Source organism: Protopterus annectens, chromosome 15.part0 (genome assembly GCF_019279795.1).
Source record: "Protopterus annectens isolate FY-2018-M chromosome 15.part0, PAN1.0, whole genome shotgun sequence".
NCBI lineage: Eukaryota > Metazoa > Chordata > Ceratodontiformes > Protopteridae > Protopterus > Protopterus annectens.
In genome coordinates, this window is record NC_056749.1 from 603,008,730 (window position 1) to 603,022,890 (window position 14,161).

At 41.9% G+C, this 14,161-nt stretch overlaps 1 protein-coding gene across 4 annotated transcripts in view; it reads right to left on the bottom strand.

The window, feature by feature from the left end:
• Positions 1-905: 905 nt before the first annotated feature.
• LOC122789947 (ras-related protein Rab-6A-like) overlaps positions 906-14,161 on the bottom strand; it is a 423,726-nt gene continuing 410,470 nt past the window's right edge. For all 4 annotated transcript variants that reach the window (XM_044057438.1, XM_044057437.1, XM_044057436.1 and 1 more), the window contains exon 8: positions 906-4,508. In XM_044057438.1, coding sequence (XP_043913373.1) covers positions 4,444-4,508 — 65 coding nt within the window. In that variant the 3' untranslated portion in view covers positions 906-4,443. The remainder of the gene's footprint in view (positions 4,509-14,161) is intronic.

Consider the following 14,161-nt stretch of genomic DNA (forward strand, 5'->3'; position numbering starts at 1 on the left):
CTATATTCTTACTTATACACAGAAGGACACAGTTTTAAAGCACAATTGATCCTTGAAAGGAGCTAATACTTGCAGATTCAAAACCCACTGAAGATACTAACCTTACAACTTTTTTTGCCAAGACATTTACTAAGAGTTTCTAAAGAAGAATGGTAGTTGTGTTAGAATACAGACATATTCAACCAGATGCAAAACTGAAAAGCTAATTACTGGTTGTTCTGTTAGTAATTCAAAGAACATGGTCTTGAAAATATAATGTTCTCCAGTGTTGATAACCTCCACCACATTAAAAACAGGTCACCACTCCTGCAAAGATCTTGTGCCTCTTGCCAAAAGCCAGTAGTTAAATGTGACGGAGCATCCAACTGTGATACAGCTAATCCAGGCTTGATTAGTGGTGCAAACTCCATAAGACATGCTAGTAGCGGTAAAGCAGCACATGATCTTGGCTAACGACCTGCTCTCCCTCTCATGGGGATGTGGTTTGGTGAACTGCAGTGCATAGTAGCCCCAAATGTGGAAAGGAGTTTCAACCACCCATCTGTAGTGGAGTTTCAGCATAGTCACTGTGCATCAGGCATTGGATGAAGGGAGCAGTGAGCAAGGCATAACCACAAAAGCCAAACCCAACAGTATAACAGCAACAGGGAAATTAGCATCCAGAAGTAAACCTACAGTAAGTGAATAAAACACTCGGACAAAAGATTTCATGGGCTGGACAGAACCCAAAACATAAACCAATTAGAAGGAGAAAAAATATTCAGAACTAAATCAGAAGACCTATTTTCTGTTGATGTGGCAAAGGAAAATGGTCTTTGAGCATCACTTATACAAGTAGCAAATAAAACAATACACATCACTGTCAGAGTCCAGACTTCATCTGCCATTTAAAGATGACAAACAAGTAAATGGTGAAATATCTGCTTTATTCAATGTGATACACTCGTTTGTAAGACACTTAGTCATATATTTACTTATTCTGTTAAGAGCTAGTTGACAGCATAGCTACAAACGTACACTCATATAATACATACTTAACTATTAAGTGAAGAGAGTAAGGAGTTTAAATAGGTAAGTCCCACCCTGATTAAGTTATCTCAACAACAACTGAGACTAAAGGGGCACATTTCAAGTAAACAGAGAAAGCAAACCCTTCCACTGTACACGCAGACATGGACACTCCAGCGTTTTATTTCAAGAACATGAAATATTTACATAAACAGAGAAAGACACTTTTTCAAGTATAAAATAATTCAAGCTGTGAAATGTAACAATACAATGAAAGACACTGAACAGAGCTCCTCAGTGAGATGTGTGTTTATGGGAAACAAGGGATGGGAAAAGGGGAGGGTGCATTACACATCAAAGTAAGTGAATAAAAGGCAATATAAAACACTGCATAATCTCCACCAGTTCCACCTCACACCTCCAGAACAGAGCATGGTTTATGCAATCAGCAATAGTGACATGGACTGTGTGGGTTCAGGTCAGTTCTGAGGGAACTCAGCAATGTTGAAAACTGGGAAATGGGTTGACAGAATGAGTAAGGCATGTGTAAAACACAACCTAATGTAAGTAATCAGACTTTTAAGGCTCAGTTACAGATTTCAGCACTTCTGATACTCATCAATGTTGCAATACCAGGGAACTTTAAAACGTGCTGTCCTACTGGGGGAAAAGGGGGGTGTTTTCCCACTGGAAAAGGCAACTCCTAGACAGCATGAGGAATAATGTTTATATATCATAATTAAAAAAGGCATTCTGTCTATACTGAAGTTACACTTTGAATTAGAAACTTTGATGGCATAATTTTCTGCTCACACTTCTTTTGCTAGCAAAGCTGATTCTAATATACATTCTCCCATTTACTGCAATCAGCTGTGTGATACGGAACAAAGCACTCTTTCTATCAACATCAATGGTTCAAAGAGACTGACAACATGATCTTTCAAACCTTTTTACTGTAGTATTTGTATTTAACAGGATGAGGGCAATGGGTCTAAATCAGCAAAACATTTTCAGAGTACAAACGGCAATGAAATTTACAGTCTGAAGACATGCTACTACATACCTTTAGTACAGAGAACACTGAACTCCCTGAAATACGTATATTTAACTCCCAAAACATCTCTTCCACTCTTATTAGTGATGTAATAAATTGTAGAAGCCCTCCTCCCCAAAGTAATCCTAATTTGGTCAAGCAAATAAAGGCATCTGTATGGTTTAAACAGACTCTGTATAAATGCTATGGTTTAAACAAACTCTATAGACTTTTCTAACTGCTTTTTCAGTTTACTACTAAACAAATATTCCCACACAAGCATATGACTTCAGTTTTATTAAACCTTGATTTTTTTTTTCTTTAACTGTAGCAAACGTGCAGTCACTGAAGGACAGGGTGACATTTATCCATCAGGATTCTGCAGTGGGTGTTACTTAGATGTGTGAAGCAGCACTCAATTTCTGAATGGTAGCAAATGACAATGCATTGGTCAGTACTGCTCAAAACCCAGGGATTAAGCACCAATTTCTCACCCATCCATAACAATAAAGCTACTGTAAAGGCAGTATCAGTTGCTTGGAATGCTATACACACACACACACACACACACACACACACACACACACACACACACACACACACACACACCTCTGATAATTCATTCTCCACTGCCAATACAAACCAGCATCGATACAGGGGATGAGTACTTCACCCCTAGGCTACAGTGCTTCATAAAAACTATTAAATGGGCACTTCTGCATTTGGACAGATGATAAATGATACATGGCAACTGTCAAAAACAGCAGGGTTTCCACGGTGTCTTATTTATTTATATATTTATTTTTGTTTGTTTACTAGAGTACTGCACTGATCACAATGGATTAATTTCAGTCACAGCCACTGTGATTACAATTACAATAATACATACACATGAACAAAATCAGAATAAAAGAAAAGAACAATTGCTAAAATTCCACTAGTCACTACAAATTCACCACCCAGACTCTCCACAAAAAACAGGGCCAAATGGAATGTATTTGGTTTCTTAGGTTAGAAAAATGGAATGAATACTTTTAGTCAGTAAATTGCAAACAACTTTTAAAATTAATTCAACCACTGCAAAATAAGGACACAAAAAGCACTAAGGGTATTTTTAGCAGCAGCATGCCAATAACTTACTGTGTCAGAGCTAATTTGAAGAAAACTGACAACAAATAATTTTACTGGACAGTGTTTGAGAAATGCACATTTTCAGCCCTGTCTGATAAATCCTACACTATCTTTAGTTGCAAGTCTCAAAACGATTTTAGTACTGTTTTACTCTATTCATTTCAAAGGGAATGAAAATTTGAGTTCAAGCTACAAAAAGAGTATCTTCTCAAAGGGCAATGCAGCTTCTCAGCAGCTTGTGTATTTCGGTTTCAGAAACAGCATTTGAACCTGGCCTTCAAAAAGTCACAAGTTAAATTTTTTTTTTCTGTTCTCCTTTCTCTGACTACCAGTGTCATTGTAATAAGCAGCCCTCTACTAATGTGGTTTAGCATGCATTCTTCCTGGACACCACAGGAACACATGAATCCACTGGTGCCTTGTACACTACAAAATTTGAACTGAACCATTCACCCAACACACAGCTGATGGGGACACCTTGGTCCCATGAAGACTGGATGAAACATGCCACATAACACATGAAAATGGGTTCAGTGGTCCTAATCTGATTACCATTATTCCATTAATTTACCACATTAAGTAAAACTCAATTGCTTTCTCTTTCAGATCTTGATCAATAATTTTTTTTTACTGTACCATTTGTGAGTAATCACAGCTCACAGTCCTGCCCAAGGTAGACAGTGGCATCATTTCCTGTGTCTCTGGCACAGGATCAGATAAAATGAGATCAAACTACTGAACACAGCTTCTGCTAAAAGCTTCTGACCCACACATTTATAACAAAACAGTGAAAAAATGATTTCTTTCAAACCACTGTGCCTTCCACTTGGCTATACAAATAAAGTCTGAGCTTTTCACCTCTTCCAGTACAGCAGCTTTCTACTACATTCACAGAAAAGAAATATGAACTTCTATACTTTTCTGAATTCTTTGTGAGAAAGTAATGCCACTATTTTGTCTTAAAGTGCAATAAATTAACCCAAACAAAAATATAAATATACAATATATCTATACAATATTATAAAGTCTCATTCTGCAAGCCTAAAAGCACCCATGCAGTTTAAACATCTAGAGAGTTCAGACATTTTCCAGTGTTGCCCCCTCTCCCTCCCCACCCCAGAACAAAAGGAGGGAGGGAAAAATGATCACATACACACATTCACTTTATTTGTTAACTCAGCCCACAGGATGTAGGTTTTTGCCTTGCCAATAATGGTGATGCTCCGGGTGAAACTGGCTGATAAAAGAAAGGCATCTGTGAAGTGGGCACGTTAACAAGAGCAGCCACTCTCAGTCACTGGCTGCTCTGGAGGCTTTTCTAGTTTGATATCAATCACTGGAGTTTATGGATTAAGGAAAAGATGTGCAATTTTATTCAATGGTCACACAAATTTTAAAATTACTTACTGTGCAATAAAGAATAGAAAAATAATTACCACGATCAAAGTCTTAATACAAGAGCTTGTTCAGTTACTTCCTGTCTTTCAAATGGCTGGTGTAATACCAAATGTCTCCATATGACAGAAGAATACTAATCAAACTGATGGTCTTTGAACTCTCTTCATCTGTAAGTTGCACTCTAACCCTATTTTATACTTCAATCATATACCTTCTTCTCTGTGCATTTGGCCATTTATAAACAACTGTACCTCTGTGTGGACCCTGGAGATCCCACTTTTGAGATGATACTGCTCTAATGAAGGAATAGCTAAAAAGCTATAGGAAATTTTCTGCACTAAACTTAGAGGGGCTTATTAACATACTGTAAAGCCATCTACAGGAGGACACCAGGGTAACTTCATATCTGCAGATCCTCCTACAAATCATTTTATAAGACTACTACAGAAAAGGATTACCTTTAGGATATCCATGACATACAAGACACTGTCTAGAAACAGAACATGAAAGGATATACACATTCAAGATGACAAAATGGCGCTGCCTCTTTGTGTGGGCTGCTTCTCTTCAATATTTTTTAAGCATCTTTTTTTTCCAGTTTAGGGTCATCAATAAGAATGGCCTGCCGAGTGACACAGGGGTAGACTATGCTGCTGATGACATCAGATTAGTGGGCCTTGGATGACAAGACATGCAAAGAAAGAATATATAGACTCCTTGCTGTATCACAATTCCTCATGGAAGCTGGTGGGAATCAGTGCTATAGCAAACCCAATAAAACTCCTCCCTGATGACTACTGGTGCCAGAAGGCCAATGTGAACATGGGAATATGCATGCTGAAAACTATTACAGTGCACACTCATAACGCTGGAGTGATACTAAGGACAGTGGACTACAAGTAGAAAAGGCCCTTCATTTCTCAGTCAGGTCTGCAATGCCCATATCCAAGTATAGGTGCCAATAAGAGAGACTGTCACACTGCAAAAAGTAAGTAGGGACTGCTAAGCAGAAGAGGCAGGGAAGAAAAGGAGTAATAAATAGTGATGTCCTGCCCAAGGCTTCATGGCTTGGAAGAAATGAAAATGCTGACATTAAAAATCAGTATCCAATTCAGCTTACTTTTTGGTTTTGCAAGAAGTCAAGAGCTTTACTGCAAAAAAAAAAAAAATGGCTGTGATGTGGAGACTCATGATGCAAAAAAATCCAAGTCATACACTTTACATTATCTTAACAATAAAAAAGGAGAGGTATGACTTCTACAGAATCAAATTCAAGAAAGAGTGATAAAATCCCAGAAAAGGCCACAACCTCAGAATCAAATACTACAAGCGTTAAAAAAAAACAAATACTTGATTACTTTGTCCAACTGCTAGGCTAAAGGAGAAAGACTGAAAAACAGAAATGAAGTGCAACTTACTCATGAACCAGGCTGGAAGAATGATAAAGTATAGTTGTGTACACTTACCATAAAAATGTAGATATTCGAGTGTATTCACTGTTGCAGTCATCACATTTGGGGTTATCCCTGCCAGGGTAGCCCTCGGCTGGCCCGAATACCAGAGGCTTAGTATTTCTGCGTCGGTTGCTGTGGCTTGAGGACTGGCGTCAGGTCGTCAGTAGAATAAAGTAAGGCAGCCGATGCCATTACATCAGTTTTTCTTGCCCTAACCTGTCAGGAGCCCCCAAAGAAGGAAGCCAGGTTCTGGTGGAAGAACCCCACCAGTGGAAAATAAATACCAATATATCCCTTGTAAGGAAAGAAAGAGAATAAAGGGGGATGGAGGGAGGGAAACCAGGACTGCAACAGTGAAAACACTCGATCATCTAAATTTATGGTAAGTGTACATACTTGTACTATGTTCTTCGTGTTTTACTGTTGCAGTCATCACATTTGGGTAGATTCCCAAAGCTGAGGAAATGGGTGGAGGCAGTCAAGGAAACTAGGGGCTGGCTAGGATGCCCTGCAAGACTGCAGAGGCAAACCCTGCCCTGGATTTGGGAAAGAGAGGCAGGTGGTAATGCTTGGTAAATTTGTGAAGAGATTTGCAGGTGGCAGCCTCAAAGATGTCCCTGGTGGGGACTCCTCTTAGGAAAGCTGCAGAGGTGGAGGCTGCTCTGGTGGAATGTGTCCTGACCCCCTTGGGGGGAGGATTTCTATGCTGTTTGTAGCAAAAATGGATGCAGAGTACTATCCATTTGGAAATGGTTTGCTTGGAGATGGCTTTGCCTTCTGCCCCTGTAGCAAAGCTAACCAGCAATTGATCAGACTTTCTGAAGGATTTAGTCCTGTCCAGATAGAATCTGAGCTGTCTGTGCACATCTAGAGAGTGAATAATCCTTTCCCCCTTGTTCTGGGGATTAGGAAAGAAGGTGGGCAGATGAATGGATTGGTTGAGAGTCACACTGGACACCACCACCTTGGGCATGACGGATGGGTTAGTTCTGAGGGATAGCCTGTCTGCATGGAAGATGATGAAGGGTTCCACAGCCATGAGTGCTTGCAGCTCAGAGACTTCTGGCTGAAGTGATGGCCAGAAGGAAAGCTGTCTTCCAGGAGAGAAATCTTAGCTCTGCTGAAAAAGCTGGTTCAAAAGGGGGCAGGGTGAGCTTTTCCAAGACAACGTTTAGGTCCCAAGCTGGCACTGGTGCCCTTCTGGTGGGCCTCAAGTTGCTAGCCCCTTTGAGGAACTGTTTGATCAAAGGGTGTGAGAAAAGAGGCTGCTCAGTGGGAAAATGAGCAGAAATAGCAGAGGCATGAATTTTTATAGAGGAGAAAGACAGACCACTGTGTAGTAGGTCAGCTAAGTAATCCAGGATGAGAGAGGTGGAAGGCTATGCCATACTGAATCCCTTAGCCTGGATCCAGGTGCAGAACCTTTTCCATTTATCTGCATAAGACTTTCGGGTGCTAAGACTTCTGGGCTCACTGATAACACCCAGAACCTATTTTACTTAGAATGGCTGATTACTTCAGGGTTAGGGAATAAGCCAAGCTGCCAAATCGAGTGTCTGCAATTTGGGATGCATGAATTCCCCTTCACTCTGGGTCAGGTGGTTTGGAATCTGAGGAAGATGCCATGGAGGCAGCGGTGACAGGCTGGGCAGCAAGGGGTACCGGTGTTGTTGGGGCCAGTCTGGAGCTATAAGAACGGTCCTTGGTTTTTCATCCCTTATTTGGAGCAGTACCCTTGGGATGAGGGGTAGGGGAGGAAAGGCATGGACCGATAAGATTGACCCAGGGGAAGGACATGGCATCTATTTTCCAAGCCATGCAGTGATGCTCCCTGGTGCAAATTTTCTGAGCTGATGGTTGGTGTTGGAGGCAAAGAGGTCGACCTTTGGGTTCCCCATTTCTGAGTTATTAGGGTGAAGGTACTTCTGTTGAGTTGCCACTCGTGTGGGTCCAGAAGGTTTCTGCTTAATTGGTCTGCCAGAGAGTTGAGAGAGCCTAGTAGGAATTGTGCTAACAGGAGTAGTTGCATGGAAGAGGCTGTGAATCAAAGGATCATGGCCAGCCTGCACAGAGGGTAGGAGTGAGTTCCTCCCTGCTTATTGATGTACCACATCACAGTGGTGTTGTCTGTTTTGATCAGAACCACCCCTGGAGAAAGAAGGGGTTTGAAAGATATCAAGGCTTGCTGCACAGTCATCATCTTTTTGACTGATGTGCAGAGGGATTTCCTGAAGGCTCCATTGGCCCTGTATGCACCTGCCGTCCAGGTGTGCACCCCAAGCATAGTCTGATGCATCGGTGGTGACTGTCTGGGTGGTGGGGAGAAGGACAGTCCCTTGTTGTGGGAGCATGCTGTTGCCCACCAAAGAAATTCCTTTCTGAGGCAAGAAATTATAGGTAGAAGAGCTTCAAGGTCTTGAGAGTGTTGACACCAAAGGCTCTTTAGGTACCACTGAAGTTTCCTCATGTGCAGTTTGGCACATGGAATGAGTAGTATGCAAAATGTCATGAACCCCAGAGCTTGCAGGATCTTCCTTGCAGATTGCTGGGGCCTGGTGGCTAATTGAGAGAAGTAGGCTGTCAGGAAATTTTGTTTCTCTGGTGTAAGGAATGCCATCTGGGATGCTGTGTCCAGACGTGTTCCAGGAAGATTATCCTATGGGTGGGCAGCTGTTTGGATTTCTTTTCATTGATTGTGTATCCTAAGGAGGTTAGTAGTGTCTTTACAAAGGCCAGGTGCTTGAGCAGCTTTTCCTGGCTGTCTGTTGGAATGAGGCAGTCATCTAAGTATGGGTAAATTTGAATATTTCTTTGTCTGCAAAATGCAATAGCCGGAGCCAGACATTTTGTAAAAATTCCAGGACCAGTAGGTAAGCCAAAGGGAAGCGCAGTGAACTGAAAGTGTTGAGATCCTGCCCTGAACCGGAGATATTTCCTGCATGATTCCCTGACAGGAATGTGGACGTAGGCCTCTTTTAGATCTAGGGTGGCTAGCCAAGCATCCTTGAAGAGCATGGGTAGCACAGCTGCTGGAGGGTGAGCATTTTGAATTTTGGGATCACCAGGAAGGTGTTTAGAATTGATAGATCAAGGATGGGGCGCCAGGTGCCCTCTTTTCTGGGCACCAGAAAAAGTCTGGAGTAGAAGCCTTGGCCTATCTGTTCTGCAGGAACATGCTCTACTGCTCTCATAGAGAGAAGGGAAATGATTTGCTTTTGAGCCTCTGCCTACTAATTTGGTGGTAGATCTGGAAACCCTTTTGGGGTTGTAAGGGTATGGAAGGAGAATTTGTATCCCTGAGACACAATGTTCAGAACCCATTGGTCCTTGGTTATGGTGGCCCAGGTTCTTGAGTGAAATGAGAGTTTTCCTCCTGGGGTAAGTGAAGGTGGGCAGAGGGAGGAGGAGGAGGAGGAAGTGAGTCATTGTTGTAAGTTCTTACCATAAGGGGGTAGCTTAGAACTCCCTGGTTTTGAAGTGGAGGTAGTCCACTGCTTAGATCTCTGCATTCCCTGGGGCTGCTGTCTGGGTGGTCTGCTTCCACAGGGCCTGGACTGGGCTTGGTTTACTCGGAGCAGGAAAGGACCTGTGCTTGGAGGGACAGTGCCTGCTGAACCTAGGGGGATGGACTTGTAAGAAATCCTTAACTGTTTGCATAGATTTTGCTTTTTCTTCCATCTTTTTAAGACCTCTTCTGCCTTAGTGCCAAATAAGTTATCTTTGTGCAAGGGGGCATCCAATAATTTAGATTTGACATGGTCTGGCAGGGGTTGTTCCTTAACCCATGCATGTCTTCTAATGACAGATCCAGTGACTGCTTCCCTTGCAAGAAGCTTATGGGGCATCAAAGCCACAGTGCAAAGTGTGTTTAGTTACTTGGCTTGCAGAATGCATTAAGTCTTGTAAATCTTTAGATTCTCCCCCAAGCAGGAAGGGAAGACATTTTTTGTTTAAGGATTTCCAGGGTATTTGCTGAAATTTCAGCATATGGAACTGACAATTTAGTGCCCTGATAGTAAGAGTAGCTGAGGTGTATATTTTTTTTACCCCATCTGTCCAATGCTCGGGAATCCCTGTCTGAGGGTGTGGGATTCTTAGCAGAGGTTTCTTTAATCCCTTTTGGCCCTTGAGAAATGACCTCGGGGTCAGCTGTTGGATTTTTAAAAAGATATTTGTGTGAGTAAGGGCCTCTATAGTACCTGTCAGGTTTTCTGGGAGCAGGAGGTAGGGCATCAGGAGTCAAGCTGGATTTATGGAAAACATCATCTACAATATCCAAGACTGGGGGGATGGCCAAGGGTCTGTGCTGCGGAAGATCTAAGAATTCTATGAGTCTGTTTTTAGACCAAGGGTAGTCCTGACTCTCCCATTGGAAATGCTCCCTTAAAGTACGCTGGGTTTCCCGAAAGGAAAATTCCTCTGGGGGAGAGGCTGAAGGAATGGAGTCCTTTGCATCAGAATCCTCATAAGTGGAGAGGGGTTGCATGTCTTCATAGTCAGATGCATCAGATTCATCTGACTCTTGTTCAGGCAAAAGTACAGGGGACAGATCTCTTTTCCTTTTTTGAGGGGGTAGCTTGGCTTCCCCTGATCAGCATGATAAGGTCTACTGCCATTTTAAGCATCTGAGACGGAGATAAGGTAAGCAGGCACCTGAGAGTGGGTCGTCGGTTTCTTGGGTGTGGCTTGAACCCTGGGCCCAAGAAACTCAGTCGTTTTTGAAAGAATGGTAGTCATGAAAGAAGATGGTTTGTGTCAAGATTCGGTAGTGCGAAGGACTTCCTCGGAAGCTGGTGCCTACTCAGCGGCTCTGGACCCATCCAAGGTAGAGATGACCACAGGATCCTTAGTCAAAGAAGAGTTCTGTGGCATACCAGACAACGTAAGGGTCTCGATAGCAGCCTGCGAATCAACAGAAGTGGGCATCAGGGGCTGCGAAAGCGCCTCACTGAGTACCGGAGGACTGACAACTAGCTTAACGGAAGCGTCATCAGTAAGTTTGGACCTGTGCGGTCTGTCTCTGTCTTTATCTTTACGTTTTTTCAGAAGATCTGCTGTCGGATGGCTTACTGAAGCCATATCGGAATTCAATCACTGTAAACAAAAATATCTGGCTACAATAAGGGCCCGACAATGAATAGTTCTGGTGTTGAACAAAGCACAGAAGCGACAATGGGGGACGTCGTGGTCTGGGCCTAAACAAGTGACTCAGTAAGAGTGGAAGTCTCAGTGTGGTATTTGCTTTCCACAGGCGAGACAATTGTTAACTTTTTCTGACATCGGTTAGTACAAGAAAAATGGATGCCCAATGGGCCCAAACTTAGCTTTAGAAGACTTCAACTTCGGTTCGGAGACGAAAACTCAGCTAGCGGCTGGCTGGCACTAGTGCGAACTGCTTCTGCTTTGGGCTCCATGGCAAGAAAGACTGATGTAATGGCAAAGGCTGCCTTACTTTATACTACTGATGACCTGACGCAAGTCCTTAAGTGACAGCAACCAACGCAGAAATACTAAGCCTCTGGTAATCGGGGTGGCCGACGGCTACCCTGGCAGGAATAACCCAAATGTGATGACTGCAACAGTGAAACACGAAAAACATCAGCAACAGCTGTCTGCTATAGAAATCACATCTGCAGGATTTAAAATACAAGCAGCTGAGCAAGTAAATACTGTCACAGTAGCAACATGGAGCTAGGACCTAATGCAAGATTAGAACACAGGAACAATATTAAGCAAGTGATCATGGGGACCATAAGATGCCTAGGGATACACCTTTAAGTAGGCACATTTAAAAGTTCTTGCCAACTAAATAAATACAACCAAAAAGCAAAGTTATGTTTGGTATTATCTTAAGCAGCAGAAAGGAAAACAAAAAACATGACAGTAATAACCATGCCAGACTGATAAGGAGTATGAAATGGCAGTGAGAAAGACCAATATGACTCTGATATGGAAATACAAAGTGTAGATTCAAGAGACCCCGCAGTCATACCCGGTAGTAAAACTACTTGTGGGATACTGTGTACAGTTCTGGGACTCATGCAAACAAATGGTCTTTTAGCTAGTAATTAAATACAGGGTTAAAGGGTTAGCCACTTGGCATAAACACTGGCTCTATGGGATTTTGTCACACTGAATAATGCTGACACCCTGACCCCATGTAAAAATGGGGAAAAAAAGAGGTTGATGACAATAAAACACTGTTACCAAAACAGTAAATGGTAGGATAGGATCAGCTGGAAAAGTAGTACAAACAGAAGGACGCTGTGAAGGCAAACTTTAACAGATAAACAGTGAGTGTGATCTGGACAGAGAATTATATGGGGACAAGTAGAACTCTGCCACTGATGATGAAAGATCAGAAAGAGAGTGAGAAGGAAACATGCTATACAGAATACCTAAGTATTCTAAGGTTTAAACAAAAAAATTTTTTTGCTTCTTTCTTCCTTCATGGCTATCAAAATTCTTCCCTAGATTTTCATCTAACCTCTTTCATTCTCCCAGTGGTGAGAGACCCAATGGCTTATTTATTCTCTCCACAATCAAAGTCAAGTAATAGGACTGGTCACGGCTTCTAGACGGCGGACTCAGTTTTCTGTTATGACTGGCACTCCCCCTGCACATGCTAAAACAAGCCTGGAGGAAGGAAAGAAGGCATTGTAAGGGATGTCTCCCACTTCGGAGTTATATAACCTACTCCCCTTGCAGAAAGTGTCTATCTTTGCTCTCTGGTTTCTATGTGAGGCTCTTGTATGGAATATGTTAACCTAGGTATCCATGTCCAGCCCTTCTCTCAAGACAGTAAAACAGACACTTCTTGTTCAGTCCTCTTTCTACTCCTCCTGAGTCCAGGCCGTTCTGAAATCAGGACATCTGGGTAGTAATCAGTGCTTTAGCCCTGTACATCATCAACCTGTTAACTAGGAATAGGGATTGTAATCTGAATTCCCAGATCAAAAAGCAAATAAGGTTAGAGAAGCTGATGAATGAATCAGTAAAGGTAGGAACATAGAGCTCCAAAATGTTATGACTATCAAAAGAAATCAGTACTATACACAGGTGACACAATGTTTTGCTTTGAAGACTATTTCATTTTTGTTTTCCTTAGGAATTTTAATCATGCTGACATTGTTGAAAAAAAAACACCTCAAATTAGTACCAAAATGATAAACAGATATGCCAATAAGATAATAAACAGTGCCCAGGGATCGATGACACTAAGAATATGCCTACTGGATAATTAAGGCATCCCCTTGTAAACTTAACTAGTAAACAGCAGTTCACAATCCACAATTATTCTCAGAATGGAAAGCAATTCATCCAACAGTCTGGTCAGCTCAAAGTATTAGGATGTGAAGACAGATTGGGCCTCTTAGCTGTTAACTCAGAGGTGCCTCCTGGCTGGGCAGGGGTCCCTCACAAATGTCTTTCTCTGAATGCCTGCCTCAGTCTCTGAGACCATTTCATTAGTCTCTCAAATATTTATTTTATTTAAACTGTTTGGCATAAGAGTACTTATGACAGAAGGGACACTTGTGGAAAAAATATCTATTGCATTTCAGAAATACAGAACAAAGGAATTGTTTTATGGGTGCTCCCCTTTTTAATTTTCCAAATCTTCGGGTTTCTAATATCATGAAGGGAATGGACCCCATTCCTAAATCAAAGTATGACTAAAGTTCATGAAATTAGTATTGTTTCAATCTGACGTCAGCCAGAAGTACTCTTCGCAGCACCCGTAATGTGCCCATTAATGACTCCTCCTGCAATTCATATGGAGTTACATGCATCAGTAACGTATCTAGATAAGATTGCAGATTCTTTTTTACAAGACCGGTTGCTCCTACTACTATTGGAACTGTCTGGGTATGTTTTTTTCACACTGCTCTCATTTCTGCCTGCAAATCCTGATATTTTATGACTCTCCTTCTCTCTCTCTCTCTACGCAAGACACTGTAGTCACTGGATGTAGTGCTAATTTTGACTTCATTTCATGGACTACTATATCTGGTTTTCTTGCATCTGTCTTTTGAACTGTTGGCAATGGGTGATCCCATGTGATGTTGACTTAATTTTCTATGATGCTTTGTGGCTCATGTTTCCAGTGTTTTTCAGCTACTTCAACATGATAATGTTT